Here is a 19,955-nt window from a genome sequence, read left to right as displayed (position 1 = left end):
CAAAGGAGAGGAGCGTGAGCTTCTTGAGGGCAGGGATGGTTTTTGCCTTTATATTCTTGGCTCTCTGCACAGTGTCAGGCACACAGCAAGCGCTTACCAAATACTTAGGGTCTTGAGTTGACTTTGGGGCCAGTCTTCTTCTCTGTAATGTTGCAGCATTCACTTTCAGTTGTTTAGTAGTATCTGTTTTCTCCATTTACACAGTTAAGAATGACCTCTTAAATGTTCTTTACCATGCCAAGGACTCGTAAGCTCCAAACTGCTTTTTTCCAGTAAAAGTTGCCTTCAGAGTACAGAGACTCAATGGGAGATTCAAAACAATGTGGGAGTAGGCTGAGGCTTGTATCAGTCATATTTGCCATCCTATCTTCTACTGGAATTACCCTAAAGATGCTTCCAATGAGCCAACCAAAAATGTTTACATCCTATAAGCATTTTTCAATATAAGAAGCAGTCATACCCTGTGCATCAGTCTGTGGAATATAAAAAATCAGACTAGCAGGGTAAACAGCCTGTCCCAGGACTATTCTTACTGGAATGAGATAACGAGGAGGATGACCACCATTTACATAGCGCTACAAAGCATTTGTATACATTATCTCATTACCATTCATTTATTTTCAAGATTGGCCCTTAATTCATGCTTCCACCCAGGTACCTGATGACCTTCTAGGACTTCATCCTGCCACTGTGTTTGTTACACTGTGTTTGACGTCTCTGAGCCCCAGCTTTCTCCTCTGTAAAATGGGTGTGGGGAGAGTTGGTCTAGAGGCTCTCCAAAGTCTCTTTCAGCCCCAGAGCCTATGCACTCTGAATTTTCTAGAGTAGAGTTGCTTGCCCAGTCCTGTCTGTAGTGGGCTCTGGGTAGCTCCAGAACGAGAAGCCTAGTGGCACTGAGATGTCTGTGTCTGTGTCAGCCTGTTGCCCCTACTTCTTAGGCACCACAAGCTATTAAATATTTATCCTTTTCAGATGTAAAACCACCACCTTGAGTTGACTTTGGGGCCAGTCTTCTTCTCTGTAATGTTGCAGCATTCACTTTCAGTTGTTTAGTAGTATCTGTTTTCTCTATTTATGTGGTTAAGAATGACCTCTTAAATGTGCTTTACCATGCCTAATAGGAATACCTATTAAGAATTAGAAATTCCTCTCCCCCTGCAGATCGCACTATGTTAGGAAGGTAGAAAGGCTGAATAACTGTGTATTGACTCTGAATGGAGAGAACGAGGGCCTTACTTACCATGTCCATCCACCTTCCTGGGCTGTGATGAGAATTCAGTGGGACCACATGTGTAAAGAACTTTGTAAACCACTGAGTGCTACAGGAATCGTGGTCATTGGTTTAGAAACTCAAGCACCCTGAGATAATGCATGTTCCAGGCCTGTATACCATCTAGGCCCAACATGACAACTATTCAGCACTAACTATTCCCTGGCTCTGCAGTGGAAACTCAAGACCAGGTGAAATTGTGAGGAGGCTCAAGTCTTTGTTATGCCTAGAACTCCTAACACTTGGCAAAGTACAGGAACCCCAAGATTTGACAAGGGGATGTTTTCCCCCTTGTTCCTATAATTTACCAGGGAAAAAAAGTCTTAGGTCTAATGAGGCTTAAAGCTAGTATTTATTGCTTTTATTTTTTTTTAATCCCTTGTAGCATAGAACATTTAGAAAATACCCAACAGCTTCTAACAGCAATAGTAAAGAAGATCCCATTAATCACTAAAAAGGGTAAGTAAACAACACTGAAAAGATACAGTTTTGTTTTCCTTTGGACTCTGTACTAAGTACAGTCATTGTCATTTAAATGAACAATACTGGGTTTTTCTTTTGTCTTGTTTTTCTAATTTAGTCAGGTAAAAGTTGTGTTTAGAATGAATGGTTTCTTTTACCACTAGCTGGTTTTGTATTGTTTGGTTGTTGTGTTTTAGTGTCACTGATCTGGGAAAATAGAATCTACATTTATTGTTGTGGTCCAGTTTTGAAATCTATCAACAGTATTGTTTTCTTCCTGTCATCTAATCTTTGACATGAAAGGTTGTCAAGAGAAAACCGGAAGCAAAAGAAAAATATGGCAATAAGGGATTCTGTGCTCATTATTTGGAAAAGTTGTAAGTGTTTGATGTTAGTGTTTATTTGTGTTTGGTTATATATTACATTTATAATGTACAACCCAAGCAGAATCCTGTCTTGGTGTCAGACGCCTTAGTCATTCAAAAGTGTGGCCTAGCTTGGGAGGCAGGCCACCCGAAGAGTTACCTGCACTCAACAACAGTGATTTGATAGGTCCAGGTCATTCAGCCAACACTTATGTTGTGCTTGATTCTGGAAGGATGCAAAGATTAACGGGTGTGTCAGGGCCTATCAGTGATGACGAAACATGTATGCAGATAAATCTTGTGCCATTTAGAATGTGGCAAATATATGATAATGCCATTGAGAGTCCTGATGTCATAAAAGGGAGAGGTTGCTTTCATGTGGCAAGATCAGGAAAGACATTCTGTGAGAGGTGACTTTGATGATGAATGTTGAAGGTGAGATGGAAGGGGAGGTACATCAGGGATGATTAAAGACAAGAAAGTGGAGTGTGTGTTTGACAGCAGTCTCCAGTTTGGTTGCACAATATCCCATGATACAAAGCTGGGAAGAGAGGTTCAGGCTAGATTGTGGAAGGCGTTGGAAGCTGGTAGGGCATTGGAGCTTCACTCAGTGGGGAATAGAAGAGCATAGATAAGAGTGATGATGAGAACAGTGCGTGATGTAGATGAATCTGGCCGCAGGTTTAGAACATCATGAGCAGAGCTGGACCGGAGGCAGAGGAGCAAGGCAGGAGCTCTCCCATTCCTTTCTTGAAAGCACATAGCTCTCTCAGTCTCTTGTCAAAGGCACACACTGAATCTGCCATCTTGTTCCTGACATCAGCTCCTGTCCTCTTTTCCTCCTGTCCAGAAGGACTCTTACTGAACTAAGACCTTGAACTGTATTCCTCGCACTGACATTCTCAGGGCCCAGCTCAGAGGTCACCAAATTCAAACTCCATCTTTGCTTGTTTCAAATATCTTTATTTGTATAGATTTCCTTCCTCAGCTAAACAAAAGTCAGTTCTCCAGGGGCGGGCAGGTAAATGTTGGTGCCTGCCTTATCCCAGCAGCTATGTGCTGGCCATGCCAAGCTGCTCATTGTGGCATTGAGCAAAGTGGTTCCAGGGGACTCAGAAGCAGGCTTCAGCTACTCATATTTGGCTTGCATATTTTTTTTTCTTTAAAATTTTTGCTTTTTGTTATTGGGAACTTAAAAAACACCAATGGACATGGACATTTCCATAGATGACAAACGTAAGAATGTATGTGAATGGGGACTCTCTTGCCTCCAGCTTATTTTTTAAAACACAATAAATTCTCCATGTTAGTTTCATAGCTGTCTTGCTTTTCTGCATCTCCCTTTGAATACTTCTGTTCTCTTCCCTGCATTTTTTCTTGACTGTCTGGCCACTATTATTTTTCCCCCAGTTTTGAATTCTGAACTTTAAACATCAGCCAGAGCACTTCTGTCTTCAAGAACATATAACACACAAAAATGTGCTTCTCAGTTCTGCACAGCCACTTTTCTTTTTTCTTTGATACTTTTATTATACAGCTTATGTATTATTACTAACAATATGATTTTAAAATACAAATGTTTTCCTCCGAATCCTTTGCACTTAGCACAATTTTTCCATATTGTGCTTTTTTCAAGCACATCCATTCCCAATGATAGTGATATCGATAACTTGCCTTGAGTCTTAACCAAACTTAATTCAGACTTTGCTGGCGGTGTGCTTTCTAGGTGAAGATGCCCATTGTTTCTGTGCAAGTTCTGTGGAGCAGTATTATAGTTGGAACATTGGGAAGCGGAGGGCAGCAGAGGTAATCCTGTCTTTGTCTATCACCAGGGTGTAACAAAAAAACCATTTGGAGAGAAAAGGTAGCAACTCCTTCATGCTCTGGCTGCCAACCTGCTGGCCTAAACCTTGCCTCTTTGGAGCTAAGAATGAGGTTCTTTACACAGTACTTTGGTTAGAGCGTTTTATGAAATTATGTTTTTCCCTTATGCAAAAAAAAAAATCTCATTTGGAAAGGCCTCTTAGATGGTTCACTTCTAACATGGAATTAGGGTATCTAATTTCCCCATCCCAAAATGGCGGAAACATAATTGTCATTTTAGAATTTTCATGTCTTCTTATGTTTATGAATTAGAGAATATAAATTCCATCTTTTTTCCCCTAGTGGCAACGAGCAATGACAATGAGAAAAGTCTTACAAGAAATTCTGGAGAAGAATCCCAGGTTTCACAATGTGACACCCCTCAAAACCAAGCACATTGTCCATTGGTGTCGTTGCCATGGTTACACTCCACCAGACCCAGAGAGCTTGAGAAATGATGGTGATTCCATCGAGGACGTACTGACGCAGATAGACAGTGAGCCAGGTAAGCAGCTAGTGAAGGGAAGCTGTGTCATTTCTACATCAGGAGGAGCAAGGGATTCCTTTTCTGTCTTCTGACCACATCCCCAACAAGAGGTCCTCCCTCCCTTGTGAGGGAGCACCCTCTTTCCAGAGCAGTTGCTTCCACTTTTGGACAGCTTTAATTGTTTAGAAGTCTTCCCTCTCCACATCTTCCACCCATTTTTCTGAACTCTGCCCTTTGGACCCCAAGAAGAGCAATGCTCCTTCTTCCACCATGTGATGGCCATTCAGATACTTAAAGAGTTTCTGTGATTCTCCCTAATTCTTCTCTTCTCGATGAAGCTCCCTTCAACTGGTCTTGGTGACATGTTCTCTAGTTGTCTTACCGTCCTTACCTGCTTTCTTTTGGACAGCCTCTAGCTTCTCTTTCCCCAAGCATAATCCCAGAAGTGAACAGTATTCTCTTTGTGACTTGACCAGAGCAGAGGACAGCAGCAGGACTGTTTCCTCCTTCTCTTGTAATTCTCCACAATCAAGATGAACAATTACTTATTTAACTTGGATGTCACATGCAGTCTCGAAAACCTGTAGATCTTTTTCACAGAAACTGGATTTTTTAACCCAGTTATAGAATTTTGTATTTTGTCCTGCTTAAATTTCATCTGATTTGGTTTCCTCTGATCCATCATTCTAATACCTTGTTTGGATTCAGTTCTTTTGTCCAGAGTTTGGGACATCTCGAAAGTATCTGGTCCTCTGCCCATTTTGACAAACAGTGCCATTTCTACTTTCTTCCAGGTCACTGATGAAAATGTTGAACAGTGTATACAGAGCTAAGCACAGGTCCCCGGGGCTTGCTGCTTAAAGACCTTGACCTAGGTTGACATTCATCAATTCAGGAGTGCATTTGTAAGCCAGTCATCCAACTAGTTCCAAATCCAGCTAACCATACTAGCATCTAACCCTTCTCTCCATCTCCTCCACAGGGAAAGTAGGGAGAAACTTTGTCATACGCTTTGCTGAAAACTAAGTGTATTTTGTCTACAACTTTAATCTATGAGCCCAATTATCCTGTCAGAAAAAAGAAATGAAGGTAGTATGGCGTGACCTGTCCTGTGTAATGCAGTGCTGCCCTTCACCAAGCAGTGGAGATTGAACACCTTCTGTGCCTTAATATCTGGTCTTTGGGAATGAATTACTGAGGCCAAGGATATTGGGCTAAGAGGAGGCCTGTTTTGTCCTCGCAAGGCTCAGCAGTCTGCCCTCATATATTATTTCTCCCCTTCAAAGAACTGTGTAAATGTGTATTGTTTTTTCTGTCATGTCATATCTCCATGGTCTCACTTCCATCTCTCTTTGTGATTCTGTGTTCAACCCTGAACTTCCACAAGGTAACTTGATAAAGCATATATTAAGCCCTTAATATGTGCCAGGCACTGTGCTGACTAAGCACCAGGGACATTAAACTGGCCTCAGCCCTCAAATGATTTACATTCTAGTGGGAGAAGACAGGAGAGAGGGAAGTGGGAAGGAACCTCTCAGCATGGCTGGAGATGTCTGGGAAGTGTGACAGAGGCTGGAACCTGGCAGGGTAGAACTGACTTTAGACACAGTGACTAGAGTGGGTGGAGGGGAGAGCCAACCACAATTCCCATTGCTTTCTAATCCTTTCCATTCAGATGTAGCATCATTACTCATTGCCCTGCTGAGCTCCCAACTAACTCTCTCCTTCCAAACTGTCTTTGACTCTTCCTTTTCCCTCCACCTTCATGTGTAGTACCCAGTTCCTAACAAAGAAGGTGTCTTTCCCATATCCCCCATCCTTTGTTCTCATCATCACAGCCATCAAAAACCCTGGATTCCAGATTACAAGTCCATGACTTGTCTCTTGCCTCCATTTGGTTCATCTTGCATGTCACCATCAGGCAATTTTGCTGAAGTTTCACTTTCATAATTATCCCTGCTCAGAAGGCCTCAGTGTTTGACACGTGGACTGCAGAATTCAAGTCTGTGCTGGTGTTCAGAGCTCACCACCACCTGTCTGTCCTCTGCTTGGCTTCCTGGTTGGATCTCTCACTTCCCCATAGAAATGCTTCCAAACATGCTACATTCTTTTCCCTTTTTTGTTTTTTCCATACTGCTTCTTCTCATTGAAAGATTCCCCCCCCCCCCCTTCCCATCTTTCCTGCCTATCCCTCAAGACTTGGTTTAATCCCTGCCTTCTCTCCAAAACCTTTTTGGATCACTTGAATCCATAAAATCCTTTTCCTCCTTTCAGATGCTGTGCTGTACATTGTCTCTGCCATTTGTCGTTGTTTCTACCGCTTAATCCCTGTAATGTACTGCTTTGTTTTATCTTTTTTTTACATGTAGCAGTCTTCCCAGTCATAATGATTAATAAGTCTCTTAAAGTTATAGGCCATATGTTATACTTCTTTACAGCCTCCATAGTGTCTAACACAGAGTAAATACAATATATTTGGTTGATTTTTGCGTTGTACTACAGCCAAAGCTCTCCGAGCTGGTTCTCAGTAGACAAAACTTGGGACAAGTCATCCAGTCTATCTGTTCTTAATTTTCTTCTATGTATAATTAGAGGATTGGATCTCCATATGCCTTTCCAGCTCCATGATTAATTTTAAGGCTTTCTGTTAGTCAGTATAGGAAAACTAATGGCATTTGAAATTTTTTGGCCACATTATTGGCAACCTAGTCCTGAATTGTATATAATCCATTTGAGCAAAGAATGTTGCCCTGTACTTCATAGAGGAGTGTAGGTACTTGTCTGCCTCTCAAATTCATAGCATTAATTCAAAACTAGGAGGGACCAGAGAGATATTCTAGCTCAGCCCTCCTAGTCCATGCTTCCTAAATTCCTTTGGCCCTTGCCCACTACTTTCTTAGCTTTTAGAGGATTGGAAATGAATACATCAAAGAAACTTTTATGTTATTGCTCTATCGTAAGACTCCTGATTTCTCATTTAGAGTGTCCCTCATCCTTCACCACCGCTGATGATCTCTGCCGAAAACTGGAAGACCTCCAGCGGTGTCAGAAAAGAGAGCCAGAGAATGATGAGGAGGTGGACGTTCTCAGTGTCACGGAGCCTCTCAAAGCAAACATCAAGAGAGAAAGAGAGGAGAAGCGAGGAGGAGTAAAGTTCTATGTGGAAACGACGCCTGCATCCGAGTTTGTCAGCGACACGGCCCAAAAGGTAGAAGAGCGAGTGACGAGCAGAGGGGATGCTTCCTCTCCTGTGGGATCGATTCTTTGTGTGCTTGTTGTGCACAGACTGCCATGTCTCCTTCTTTAAGTTACCTACCTGGAAGAGAAGCAGCACTGAGCTTCTCCCCATGCCCGAGGACCCAAAGTGCAGAGATTTCAGAAAAGTACAAGGGTCAGAATTGACTCTCTCGCACTTGGCCATTGAGGCGCCCCTGACTTGGATTTCAGGGCTTCCACAGGGTCCAAAGCCACTGTCTGACTAAAGGCTTATTTCTTCCATGAAAGATATCAGATTTTAAAGGTAGAGAGAGCATTAGTAAGCACTTTCTGTGCTGGCCTCTGTGCCAAGTCTGCCTTCAAGGAGCTCACTTTCCAAAGAAGGAAGACAACACTTGGAAGGGACCTGAAAGAGGGGGCCATGCCCAGGCCATAATTTGTTGCTGGAAAGTGAGATGAAGACTTTGTTCTGAGTCAAATAGGCAAAAGCTTACCCATCAGAGCCCAGGGTGGGTTCCAGGGAGGCATCCCAAGTTTCAGGTGGTGGCCAGGAAACCAAAAGTAGGAAAAGCCAAACTTTAACCTGCCCTAGATTACACTGAAACTTATGGGAAAATCCCCATGATTTTCTGTATTACTTTTCCCATTGATTTTAATTGAAGTACTCTTAAAGGATTCCCTCTACTTCACTGTGTTTCGTTTGGAATGAAAACATTGTTTATGTGGAATGGATAAGATTTTTTCCTTCTCTCTCTTCTCAGATTGGAATCACCCTCCAGCCTGTTGAACTTCACAAGAACACATATGCATCTGTTGTTGAAGATATGATTCTAAAGGTGGGCAGCCAGTGGCCTGAAAGGGACTGAGGAAATTCACTGGGCCACAGGACAGGGCAGTCCCTGCCCTCTTTTGTTCTGTCTCCCAGTTTTCCTCAATTAGTGTCCTTTGGGTGTACGTGGCAGACAGGATGGTGTCTGTGGGAGGGGTTCCCATCCGTTTGAGGGTATAATGTGTGTGTTCTTTTGCTTTTTAGATAATGGTAAATCATAGATTAGCTAAGATTGGGGCACCACAAAAGCTTAGTGATACTAATGTTTGAAATGTTTTTTTAAAAAAGTCTTTTATACACACACACATACACATATATATTATATATAATCAAACATAAATTTTTTTGAGAAAATTGCTAATTTGCCAAAAAATCATCCTGCTTTATCATTTTCAAGAGTCATGAAATTATTGCATTTTGTTGATCCAAAATTCAGACCTTTGATAACTTTATGATTAGACTTTAGTTGTTCCAGAGGTTCTGGAGGAGGGGTTAGCACAAAGCCCTGTATTCCCACAGGTGGTGGTCAGGATGACAAATAACAGATTCTTCTGTTACAGGCAACTGAGCAACTAGTGAGTGACATCCTGAGACAGGCTCTGGCCATTGGGTACCAGACAGCATCTCACAGCAGGTGAGACCTTGTGATCTTTGTCAGTGTTGTCAGACATGGAAATAGAAGCAACATGGGATGTTGGGATGTCATGGTCTAGAGTTCACTGGACTAGAAAACACCTGCATGCTACCATGAAAGGGTTTCTGTTCTAAGCAGCCACTTAAGGTTAAGGGGCACACACAGGCCCCCATCTGTGCTTGCAGTATGTGGCTGGAGAAATGGCCATTTGGGGTCTGATCGCACTTCCTAGTCCTCTTTCAGAGGACTTCATCCCCCTCAGTCACGTGAGGATCAATAAATAAGACTCAGCGGGCCCCAGACAGGGCAGAGAGAGCCTCTTGCTCACAGCTAGGCAGCTTTGAGAGCTTCTTTCTCCTCTGGTGACTGTGTAGAACAGATCTGCACTGGAGAGGGAGGGTGGCTGTGAATCTCCAGGGCTCCCCATCTGAGTCTCCAAATATTGCTGGGGCTTTTCCTGCAGTTATTGTAGTAGCATTGACTTCTTCGTCATCGCAACCCTTTTGTGTGGAGGACATGGGCTGATGACATTTCTCCACTGAGAAATTCATTGATTCAGGTCATGAGTTTCCTCATAACGTCCTCTTATTTATTTGGCACAGGACTCCAAGAGAAATCACAGTGATGAATATTCACCAGGCAATTTGCAATATTCCCTTCCTTGATTTTCTCACTAACAAACATATGGGAGTATTAAGCAAGGAGCAGTAAACTGGAGATGCCCCCGGAAAAGTAGAAGGATGTGAAGATTCAGCCGAGGCATGTGAGCTGACCTCAGCACAAGTCATTAAGTAAAGTAGTGAGTGGAGGAACAAACTTTCCACTCGAATTTAATTGGTCGATCTTAAGACTCCAGAGTAAGAGAGACCCAAAGCTGGGATGGGTGGAAGCGTATCCGATGATTTTAAGACAGCTTTGATTTATTTTCCACCACACTTCTGTGGGAGCCTCCAAGGTTTGTGCGGCGTTTCTGGGGAAGACCGTGCACCAGGTCTGGTTGCACACTCAGTACCACCAGTGGACTCTGGGGTTACTGGCAGCTTCCCCCTGTTGTCTTGGAAGAAGAATTGTCCCAAAAGTGACACATGGAAAGCAGTGGTGGAGAGGTCAGTGGCAGTATTGACCTGCCTTGTTGTGGAGAGACAGCTGCTCTGCTAGGACCTCCCCAAGTGCTTATTTGGACCCTAAACTGATGTGATTAACTACAGCAATCAGATCTGTGGGAAAAAATAGAACACCTGGAGAGAAGTGCTGCTGGCTACCCATGATGTGGCCTCATACAGAGTTTTTTTCTTATGAGGCAGAAGAGTATTGCCCAAGCTACCCTCTCTAAGAAGACCCCAGGGCATGTACTAGGCTTGATACTGGGTGATAAGAAACGTGTTCATTCCAGTCATGCACTTAATTGTTTGGGAATTAACAGCAGCCAAAAGTCTCGGACATGAGGAACAGGCAGAAGTGACTTTGGATCATCATGTGTAGGTTGATCAGCTGGCTCCCTTGCATGCAGCCATGGGCTCTCTCCTTTGCCATGTACACCTCATTTACAAGCAGCTGTCTACAGTGTAGTGAGTGCTGATGGGTTTGCTTGAAAATTGTTTATTTTGGGGGAAAACTCCGAATGAAGGTCAAATAGAAAGGGTTCTTGCATTGGATGGGAGACTGAAGTAGACGTTACAGTCTCCCTCTGTCCTTAGGAATCTTTGAGTAGATGAGCTCTCAGACCTATTCAGGCAGATCTACTTCCCAGAAAAAAAGAAACAATACAGAGACATATCTGCATGTGTTTGTCCAATGGAGTAAGACAGAGAACATTCCTCACCTCTAAGTAGAGGCATCAAAACACATAGATGATGAAAAGAGCAAAGCCTAAGGAAGACAAGCAGACAGGGAAGAGCTTTTATTTAGCAGCAGCCCTGGCCTGATGCCCAGGGCACGTGGAAGACATCAGAATCAGTTGGTTTCATCCCACAGTCCATCTGTGATGCAGAACAGAGAAGCATCCAACTATCATCAATAGGAACTGGTCAATATAGACCCTGGAGGAAAACTCAGAGCCCTTGACATCTTTTGTAGTCAGAAGTAAGACTTTATCCAAACAGCCCTGTCCAAGTTTTCATGAACCCAGGCTAAGTGTTTTGAGTCAAGGGAAGGTGAGGTATGTCCCAGGGACCCATTTGATCATAACAGTCTTGCTGAAACCTGTGATCCAGCAGTCTGGGAAAGAGAAGAAAGCTGTTTGGTACAGTGCATGGCATGCTCAGAACACAAAATACCAGTCATTTAACTTGCAGAGACTCAGAATATTTTAACAGTTAAATGAGTCCCCAAAGCATTTGAGAATAGCTGGCATATATTTGGATTCAAAAGGAAGTTTTCTCTAGAATCTTTAAAATCTAAGATCTGGGGGAAAAGGATGCAGTTGGTCCATGGCTGACCCAGAGGAAAGCAAGCTCTTTCACTGTGAGTGGGAGAATATAAATAAACAACTTAGCAGCAAAGGAAATATTAAATATTAATAGATCTCTTTATGTGTTAAGACTTTCCCAATGTATTTGTATGATAATGTGTAACATAACTGGTGTAATATACGTGGCTACAATAAATTTTCTTTTAGTAGTTGTGATGGGCTTATTTGACTCCAAAGTACAGTCCTGTTGGCATTTTTTTAAAGAGACAGGTCCAAATAGCTTTACTATAGTGGTTTTCCATTTCCTATCACAATAACCTTTTTTTAAATGTAATTTAAGTTCATAAGAGAATAACTCTAGTGACTGAAACACTGAAGTCCCCTTTTGAGACATTTTGCAAGAGAATCTGGGAAGAAAAACAAACATATGCCTGAAGCAAGCTTTTCCAACTTTTTTTTTGCCAGAAATGACCCAGTTTAAAAAAAAATCTTGCAAAACAAATATGTCAGAGAGAGAAAACTTCTTTGTAAGTATTCACTTTTGAGAAGTTTTCCTTCACTAGAAAACTAAACTGGCAAAAAGGATTGTGCTTTAAAAATAAATAATTGGAAAGTAAAAGGGTTTTTCCCCCACAAATTTTATCTGTTGTCAGAATTCAGCAGAGGGATCGAAGGGCGAGGAGTAACTCCACTGAGCCTCATTGAGGTTCCAGAGAGTGACCAGGCTTGTTGTCTTCACAAGAGGGTCTTCTTACTCACCTTGGGAAGTCACAACATAGAAGGAGAACCCAGCTCTGGGGAAAAGATCCTTAGCAGCGTTTGGGTGTAATTTGTTAGGATGTGATTGATACCATAGCGTTTGCGTGGAACCATGTAATTCTTCTACAGGAGCTAAAGGTGTGCTGACCACACATATCTGTAGGTCCAGTGTTTTCCAGAGCAGTCCTGCCTTTAGGCAGAGAAAATGTTTTCAGAAAAACTTTGCAAGGCCAAGATGGCGGAGTAGAAAGACGCACATACACATAGCTCCGAACCCACAACCCACAGAACGGCTAGAGGGGACCAACTCACCGTGAATTCTGCACCCAGAGGCCACAGAATATTGGAGCGAGGGAGATTTCTGTTCCGGAGAGACCTGCAAACCTCTCGCGGGGGGTCCTTCGCGCTGCAGACTGGGCGCCGGGACTGGGAGCTGAGTGCAGCCCTGCCGCGGCCGCGGCACCAAGAGGAAAAGATTCGAGCGGGCTTCAGGGACGGGATCTCCAGCGGCCACGCGGGTCCCTCCACCCACAGAGGGACCTGCAAACCTCTTGCAAAAGATCTGTTGCGCTGACGCAGAGCCCAGCCCAGACCTGTGGCGGCCGCGACACCAAGAAGTACGGATCCGAGCAGGCTTCAGGGACGGGATCTCCAGTGACGGCACAAGCCCCCCCCCCCCCCCCCCCCCCCCCAGGTGACGAGGGTCAGTGAGAGTCTCTTTGGCGGGTCAAGAGGCGAGTGGGGTACCCCCATGGCTCGGGCCCCCCCGGGAGATAGAAGCTGAGAGGCGGCTGCAGACAGGGGCTCCCCAAGCAGGCGGGAGGCTGGATCCATTGTGGAAGGTCTGTGCATAAGCCCCCTGAGGGAACAGAGCCTGAGAGGCGGCCCTGCCCCGACCTGACCATCTGAACTTAATTCTCACACTGAATAGCAGCCCTGCCCCTGCCAAAAGCCCTAAGGCGGGAAGCAGCATTTGAATCTCAGTCCCCAAACGCTGGCTGGGAGGACCAGGAGGCAAGGTGGGTGTGAGGAGAATATTCAGAGGTCAAGCCACTGGCTGGGGGGAGAATGCCCAGAAAAGGGAAAAGAAATAAAACTATTGAAGGGTACTTTCTCGGAGAAAAGACACTTCCTCCCTTCCTTTCTAACGAGGAAGAACAATGCTTACCATCAGGCAAAGACACAGAAATCAAGGATTCTGTGTCCCAGCCCACCCAATGGGCTCAGGCCATGGAAGAGCTCAAAAAGAATTTTGAAAATCAAGTTAGAGAGGTGGAGGAAAAACTGGGAAGAGAAATGAGAGGGATGAAAGAGAAGCATGAAAAGCAGATCAGCTCCCTGCTAAAGGAGAACCAAAAAAATGTTGAAGAAATTAACACCTTGAAAACTAGCCTAACTCAATTGGCAAAACAGGTTCAAAAGGCCAGTGAGGAGAAGAATGCTTTCAAAAGCAGAATTAGCCAAATGGAAAAGGAGATTCAAAAGCTCACTGAAGAAAATAGATCTTTCAAAACTGGAATGGCACAGATGGACGCTAAGGACTTTATGAGAAAGACAGATATCACAGAACATAGCGTGAAGATTCGAAAAATGGAAGATAATGTGAAATATCTTATTGGAAAAACAACTGACCTGGAAAATAGATTCAGGAGAGACAATGTAAAAATTCTGGGACTACCTGAAAACCATGATCAAAAGAAGAGCCTAGACATCATCTTCCATGAAATGATCAAGGAAAACTGCCCTGAGATTCTAGAACCAGAGGGCAAAATAAATATTCAAGGAATCTGCAGAACACCGCATGAAAGAGATCCAAAAAGAGAAACTCCTAGGAGCATTGTGGCCAAATTCCAGAATTCCCAGGTGAAAGAGAAAATATTGCAAGCAGCTAGAAAGAAACAATTCAAGTATTGTGGAAATACAATCAGGATAACACGAGATCTAGCACCCTCTACATTAAGGGATCGAAGGGCATGGAATAGGATATTCCAGAAGTCAAAGGAACTAGGACTAAAACCAAGAATCACCTACCTAGCAAAACTGAGTATAATACTTCAGGAGAAAAAATGGTCTTTCAATGAAATAGAGGATTTTCAAATTTTCTTGATGAAAAGACCAGAGCTGAAAAGAAAATTTGACTTTCTAACACAAGAATGAAGAGAACCATGAAAAGGTGAACAGCAAAGAGAAGTCATAAGGGACTTACTAAAGTTGAACTGTTTACATTCCTACATGGAAAGACAATATTTGTAACTCTTGAAACATTTCAGTATCTGGGTACTGGGTGGGAGTACACACACACACACACACACATGCACACATGCACACATACATAGAGACAGAGTGCACAGAGTGAATTGAAGAGGATGGGATCATATCTTAAAAAAAAAAAATGAAATCAAGCAGTGAGAGAGAAATATTGGGAGGAGAAAGGGAGAAGTTGAATGGGGCAAATTATCTCTCATAAAAGAGGCAAGCAAAAGACTTATTAGTGGAGGGATAAAGAGGGGAGGCAAGAAAAAAACATGAGGTCTACTCTCATCACATTCCACCAAAGGAAAGAATAAAATGCACACTCATTTTGATAGGAAAACCTATCTCATAATACAGGAGAGTGGGGGACAGGGGCACAAGCAGGGTAGGGGGGAGGATAGAGGGGAGGGCATGGGGAGGAGAATGCAATACGAGGTCGACACTCATGGGGAGGGAAAGGATCATAAGAGAATAGAAGTAATGGGGGACAGGATAGGATGGAGGGAAATATAGTTAGTCCTATACAATACAACTAGTATGGAAATCATTTGCAAAACTACACAGATTTGGCCTATATTGAATTGCTTGTCTTCCAAGGGGAAGGGGTGGAGAGGGAGGGAGCTAAAGATGTTGGAACTCAAAGTGTTAGGATCAAATGTAATGTTCTTACCACTGGGAAATAAGAAATACAGGTTAAGGGGTCAAGAAAGCTATCTGGCCCTACAGGACAAAAGAGAAGACGGAGACAAGGGCAGGGAGGGAGGATAGAGGGGAGAGCAGATTGGTCACAGGGGCAATTAGAATGCTTGGGTTTGGGGGGGAAGGGGATAAAAGGGGAGAAAATTTGTAACCCAAAATTTTGTGAAAAGTTAAAAGTTAAATAAAAAAAAAAAAAGAAAAACTTTGCCAAAGAAATATTCTCTCTATCACATGTGTCCTGATCTTTGGTTTAAAAAATACAGTTACAATTGTGAGAAACATGTAATATATGAGACTGACCCAAGGGAATTGTTAGGAACTAGAATTATTGTATGATTACCACTCAATACATTGAAAGACATTTGTGGATGTATTTTATCTTCCCTTTTGGATTGTAAACGCCTTGAGGCCAAGGCCAAGTCTTGGATATCTTTGTAGCCCCCTGGAGGACCTAGGATATTGCTAAGGAATCAGTCCACTAACAAATATGTATTATGTACCTTCTGTGTCGTAGGTAATGTGCTACACACTGCGGATGCAAGTACCAAGAATGAAATAATCACTACTCTCAGGGAGCTTGTATTCGAATGTGTGAGACAGATACAAGTACAGATGTATATACACGCACACATACATATATGACATATAAAATTAATAAAGATCCATCAGTTTAGAGATCTCTTCAGCCCATAGTAAGGGCCTCCTACATGCCAGACATCGTGCTAAGGCTGGAATTACAAAGACAAAAATGAAACAGCTGCTTCACTCATTGAACAAAGTGAAGGGACAGTAAAGGAGCAGTGGATAGAAGTTGCAAGCAAGCAAAATTGGACTTTATAAAAGAAGAAATTTCCTGATGATTAGAGCTATCCAAAAGTAAAAAATCTGTCTTAACAGGTTCCCCATCACTTGAAGCCATCAAGCAAAGGTTGGTAGACCCCGTGTTTTTCAGATATATTGCAGAAGGATCCTTTTTGTGTTTGGGTTGGACTTGGTGACAGAGACCTCTTTGAATTCTGAAATTCTGTAATATAACAGGTACACAAATAATGAATTCAAGATCATTTGAATAGGAAAAGAGCACCAATACTAGCAAATACAGTTTGGTTTTAGGTTTGCACAGTTTCACATACATTCTTTCTTGACTGATTCTCCAACTTTGTATTATTACTGAGACTTAGAGATTTGTGATTTGCATGCAGTTAAACAGCTAATAAATGAGGCAAAAGGTAGAGATAGGGAAAGATCCATATCCCGTTCCTTTGCAGAGTTGGAGATCCACATATGAGCTATATTATTTGTGTGGAATATTGCATAGAACATCAAACCTCAAAATGTTGGTTGGATTTGCTGGGGGTTTTTTCCCTCTTTTTAAAATTCATATATGGAATAGCTCCCTGGAAGGGAGCAAATACAGGGAGAAATATAGGTGCTGGTAAAATATATCAGTAAAAAAATCTTTTGATTTTGAAAGCACATCCAAGAAAACATGAAATAGAGCTGGAAAGACATGATGGTTATGGCTGTGGAGTAATTAAATGCCAGGCCAATGTGTTGATGTCTTAAAAGTAGTTGGTCTAACCAGGCCCTGATGGTTTTTGAGCCAGAGATTGATATAGACTAACTTGTACTTTAAGAAAATTATTTTGGAAGATATTGAACTAGAGAAGGAAGGAAGGATAACAAACTTATTTGGAGCTTCTGGCCAACAAGAAAGGAAGCATTGCCAGAAGAGAGACAAAAGAAATCTTGACATCAAATGACCTCGTATATATTTCATGGTAGAGCAGAAGAGCAAAGCTGTCCGTCATTTGGGCATATTGCCAAGTGTTTAGAGAAAAAAAATAACCTCCTGTACTCTAATATTTTTGAAGTGGAATATATCCCAAGGGAATAGGAAGCCTTTAAAGATGAAATTCTGAAAACATTCAAATTATTCCATTGAGAAGGGGAAAATGAAATTCCCTCAGACTACTTAAGGATTCTGATAAATGAATATCAAGGACTTAAAAGTGGATATTTTTTAAAGATATGCACAAAATTAAAGCAAGGCTACAAAATTGTAGCATGGTCCTCAGAGAATTTTGTCAGTAATAATTAAGTCCAGAGTGCGCTGGGGCTGATGTTGGAATTTTAAAGATGGCAATATGGATTTAAAATAAAAAAATCTGTTAAAGGCAGAAAGAGAATCAAAGGAAGGGACAGGTTAGCTGCTTGGGATGGTGAGGATGCTGGTGAGAAGGCTAAACCACTCACCTCTTCAAAGTTGTCTCTTCCAAGGATTATGATCATTGGACTGGGAAATAAAGAACAAAAACAATGAAGGAGTAGAAACCTAAGATGATGAAAATGAGAAAATGGCACCTTGACACCCTCGGTGCATTAAGTTTGCCAAACCCATATGAACTACATTTGGCAAATGCCATTGCTGAGCCATTCATTGGTGGTCATTAAAAAATCTTGAAGGGCAAAGAAGCTATAGGACTAGAGAAGGGCAACCAGTGCCCAGTTTTTAGTAAGTGGAGTCTACAAACCATAAAATGGTGGACTTGATTTCTCTTTTTTGGTCAGTTTCCAGAACATTTTAAGGGGATGATTTGTAAGTGCTTAGAAATGGAACCAGCATCACTTCATCCAGAATAGATTATGTCAGGCTAACGTCATTTAATGGGATAAATGCAGGTAAGCCAAAAGAATGCTGTAGATGTTATGTATTTAAATTTCAGCAGTACATTTGGCAAAAATCTTTCATGCTTTTCTTCTGGATAAAATGAAAAATGATGAGCTAGATTAGCTAGATAACATCTAGCTAGATATCTGGTTAGCTAGATTTGAAACTAATTGACAGAGCCAAAGTGTAGAATTATAGATTTAGAGCAGGTAAGGACCTCAGGGGCCCTCTAATCCTACCCTCTTGTTTTATAATTGAGAAAAATGAGGCCCAAGGAAGTTGTTAACTTAAGGTCACAGAGGTAAGTGTCAAGAGGCAAGATTTGAACCCAACCAAGTCCTCTGACTTTAGATTCAGTGCTCTTTCCATTCTGTTACACACATTAATGGTTTGGTGTGAACTTGGAGAAGGCTCTTCAGTGAAATGCCCTTGGGGAGGAGAGTTGGTAGTGACCTAGAGGAAAGCATCATTGGCATACTAATTGGCACAAATACCAAGAGTTAAGAGCCCAGTTTGTATCTAAAAAGATTGACAGTCTAGCATAAGGGACTAGGTGAAGTAAAAGATAACATTTCCCTTCTAAAAGTCACCTTCACCAAATAAGGATAATGTGACTGGATAGTAGTTTCTGGAGATAAGATTTCAGAACTTTAGTGAACTAAACCTGAGCCAAAAGTATGGCAGCCAAAAATACAAATGCATTGAAAGACAGCTTTTAGATCCAGTGATAATAATTGTTGTCACGTCTAGAATACTGTGCTTAGTGTGGGTCACCATATCTTAGGAGAGGCATCAACAGGTGTCAAGAGGACTTCCATGTCGTGGTAAGATGCCAGACTAGATACATTTCTCTGATGCCCTTGATATCTCAGACCTCTCCAAAGAGTATGCATGTTATCCATGGCTTAGAACACCCAGAATCCAAAAGAAGATTCCAAAAAACGTGTACTGACATCTACACTGATCTCATTCAGCATCCATCCCACATATGCCACTAACATCAAGTCTGCACTGGCCATCTCTCACTGGCTCACAAGAAAACCCCACATCCCAGTTTCCTCCTTCAGTGCTGTTGAAATCCTAACTTCAGGCTGTGGAAATCTGACAGGACAGATAATCCAGTGAGTCTGTGCAGAAGTCCAAACTACAGAAACTTCCTAAGGGCCACAGGACCAGAGGGCACCATTCTTTCTTTGCTACAAGTGGTCTCTACAAGAGAGCTACAAACATGGAAAGCTGCAGGACATGTAGTGGCTCAAAATATAACTCAGCACCACATACCACTTCTTCCCCTCCTTCTTGAGCCTCAGAGGCCCAAACTACACAAATTAACCCATAGCATCAGTGTAGCAGTTCTGGTGGTGTCAGGTCAGAGAACTGAGGAACAGAGGGAATGGAGCAGGACTCTGTGTGTGTGTGTGTGTGTGTGTGTGTGTGTGTGTGTGATGTGGCACTTCAACTAAACCTGGAGGAAAGTACTCAGCATCCTGCTAGAGCCAGTTCTATCTACCCACCCAAAAGTCACTTGGGTCAAAAACCTAAGGTGGTGAAACATGAATTGCTAGGTGTGGGTGGGATCTGAGACATTTGGAGACTTAGCCCTCAAGGAAACAACCATTAGGAGATCAAGAAGTTCAGAGGCTTAAGAAAATGACTAGGGGCAAATAAAAGGTGGCGGGGGTGGGGGGGGGGGGGAGGAGACCTATATTACCAAGAATCTTAGGAAGAAGAAAGTTCAACATAAACAGATAAATCAACAAGAAAGTCATTAACAGTAGAAAGAAATATGGTCTCCAGGTCCAGCAAATGAGTTCAGGCATCTATGTATATAGTAAAACAAAGGAAAATGTTACATTTGATGAGGAAAAGACTGATTTTTGAGGTGAATATGAAACCAGAGCATGCTGTTCCTGGGTACAAAAGAAAAAGGAAGAATATGAAAGCAGAATTTATGACTTGCACAGCAAAAATAATGGGCAGAAAAGGAAAACATCTGCACTGGCAAGTCTCGCCAAAGAAAAGAAAAAAATAGACTGG

The 19,955-nt window shown here is 42.3% G+C and overlaps 1 protein-coding gene across 11 annotated transcripts in view; it reads left to right on the top strand.

Moving 5' to 3' along the window:
• YEATS2 (YEATS domain containing 2) overlaps positions 1–19,550 on the top strand; it is a 108,456-nt gene extending 88,906 nt beyond the window's left edge. For 8 of the 11 annotated variants that reach the window (XM_072640338.1, XM_072640343.1, XM_072640342.1 and 5 more), the window contains 7 exons: positions 1,656–1,729; positions 3,824–3,903; positions 4,264–4,465; positions 7,429–7,655; positions 8,425–8,499; positions 9,053–9,126; positions 9,729–11,745. In XM_072640338.1, coding sequence (XP_072496439.1) covers positions 1,656–1,729; positions 3,824–3,903; positions 4,264–4,465; positions 7,429–7,655; positions 8,425–8,499; positions 9,053–9,126; positions 9,729–9,837 — 841 coding nt within the window. In that variant the 3' untranslated portion in view covers positions 9,838–11,745. Of the gene's footprint in view, positions 1–1,655; positions 1,730–3,823; positions 3,904–4,263; positions 4,466–7,428; positions 7,656–8,424; positions 8,500–9,052; positions 9,127–9,728; positions 11,746–15,761 lie in introns of those variants that run through there. The other 3 variants (XM_072640344.1, XM_072640345.1, XM_072640346.1) reach the window with 3 other exon arrangements.
• Positions 19,551–19,955: the final 405 nt, after the last annotated feature.

The sequence above is a fragment of the Notamacropus eugenii genome, chromosome 2, assembly GCF_028372415.1.
Source record: "Notamacropus eugenii isolate mMacEug1 chromosome 2, mMacEug1.pri_v2, whole genome shotgun sequence".
NCBI classification, from domain to species: domain Eukaryota; kingdom Metazoa; phylum Chordata; class Mammalia; order Diprotodontia; family Macropodidae; genus Notamacropus; species Notamacropus eugenii.
Note: the sequence above shows the minus strand (reverse complement) of the source record. Positions and strands in the feature narration are given on the sequence as shown.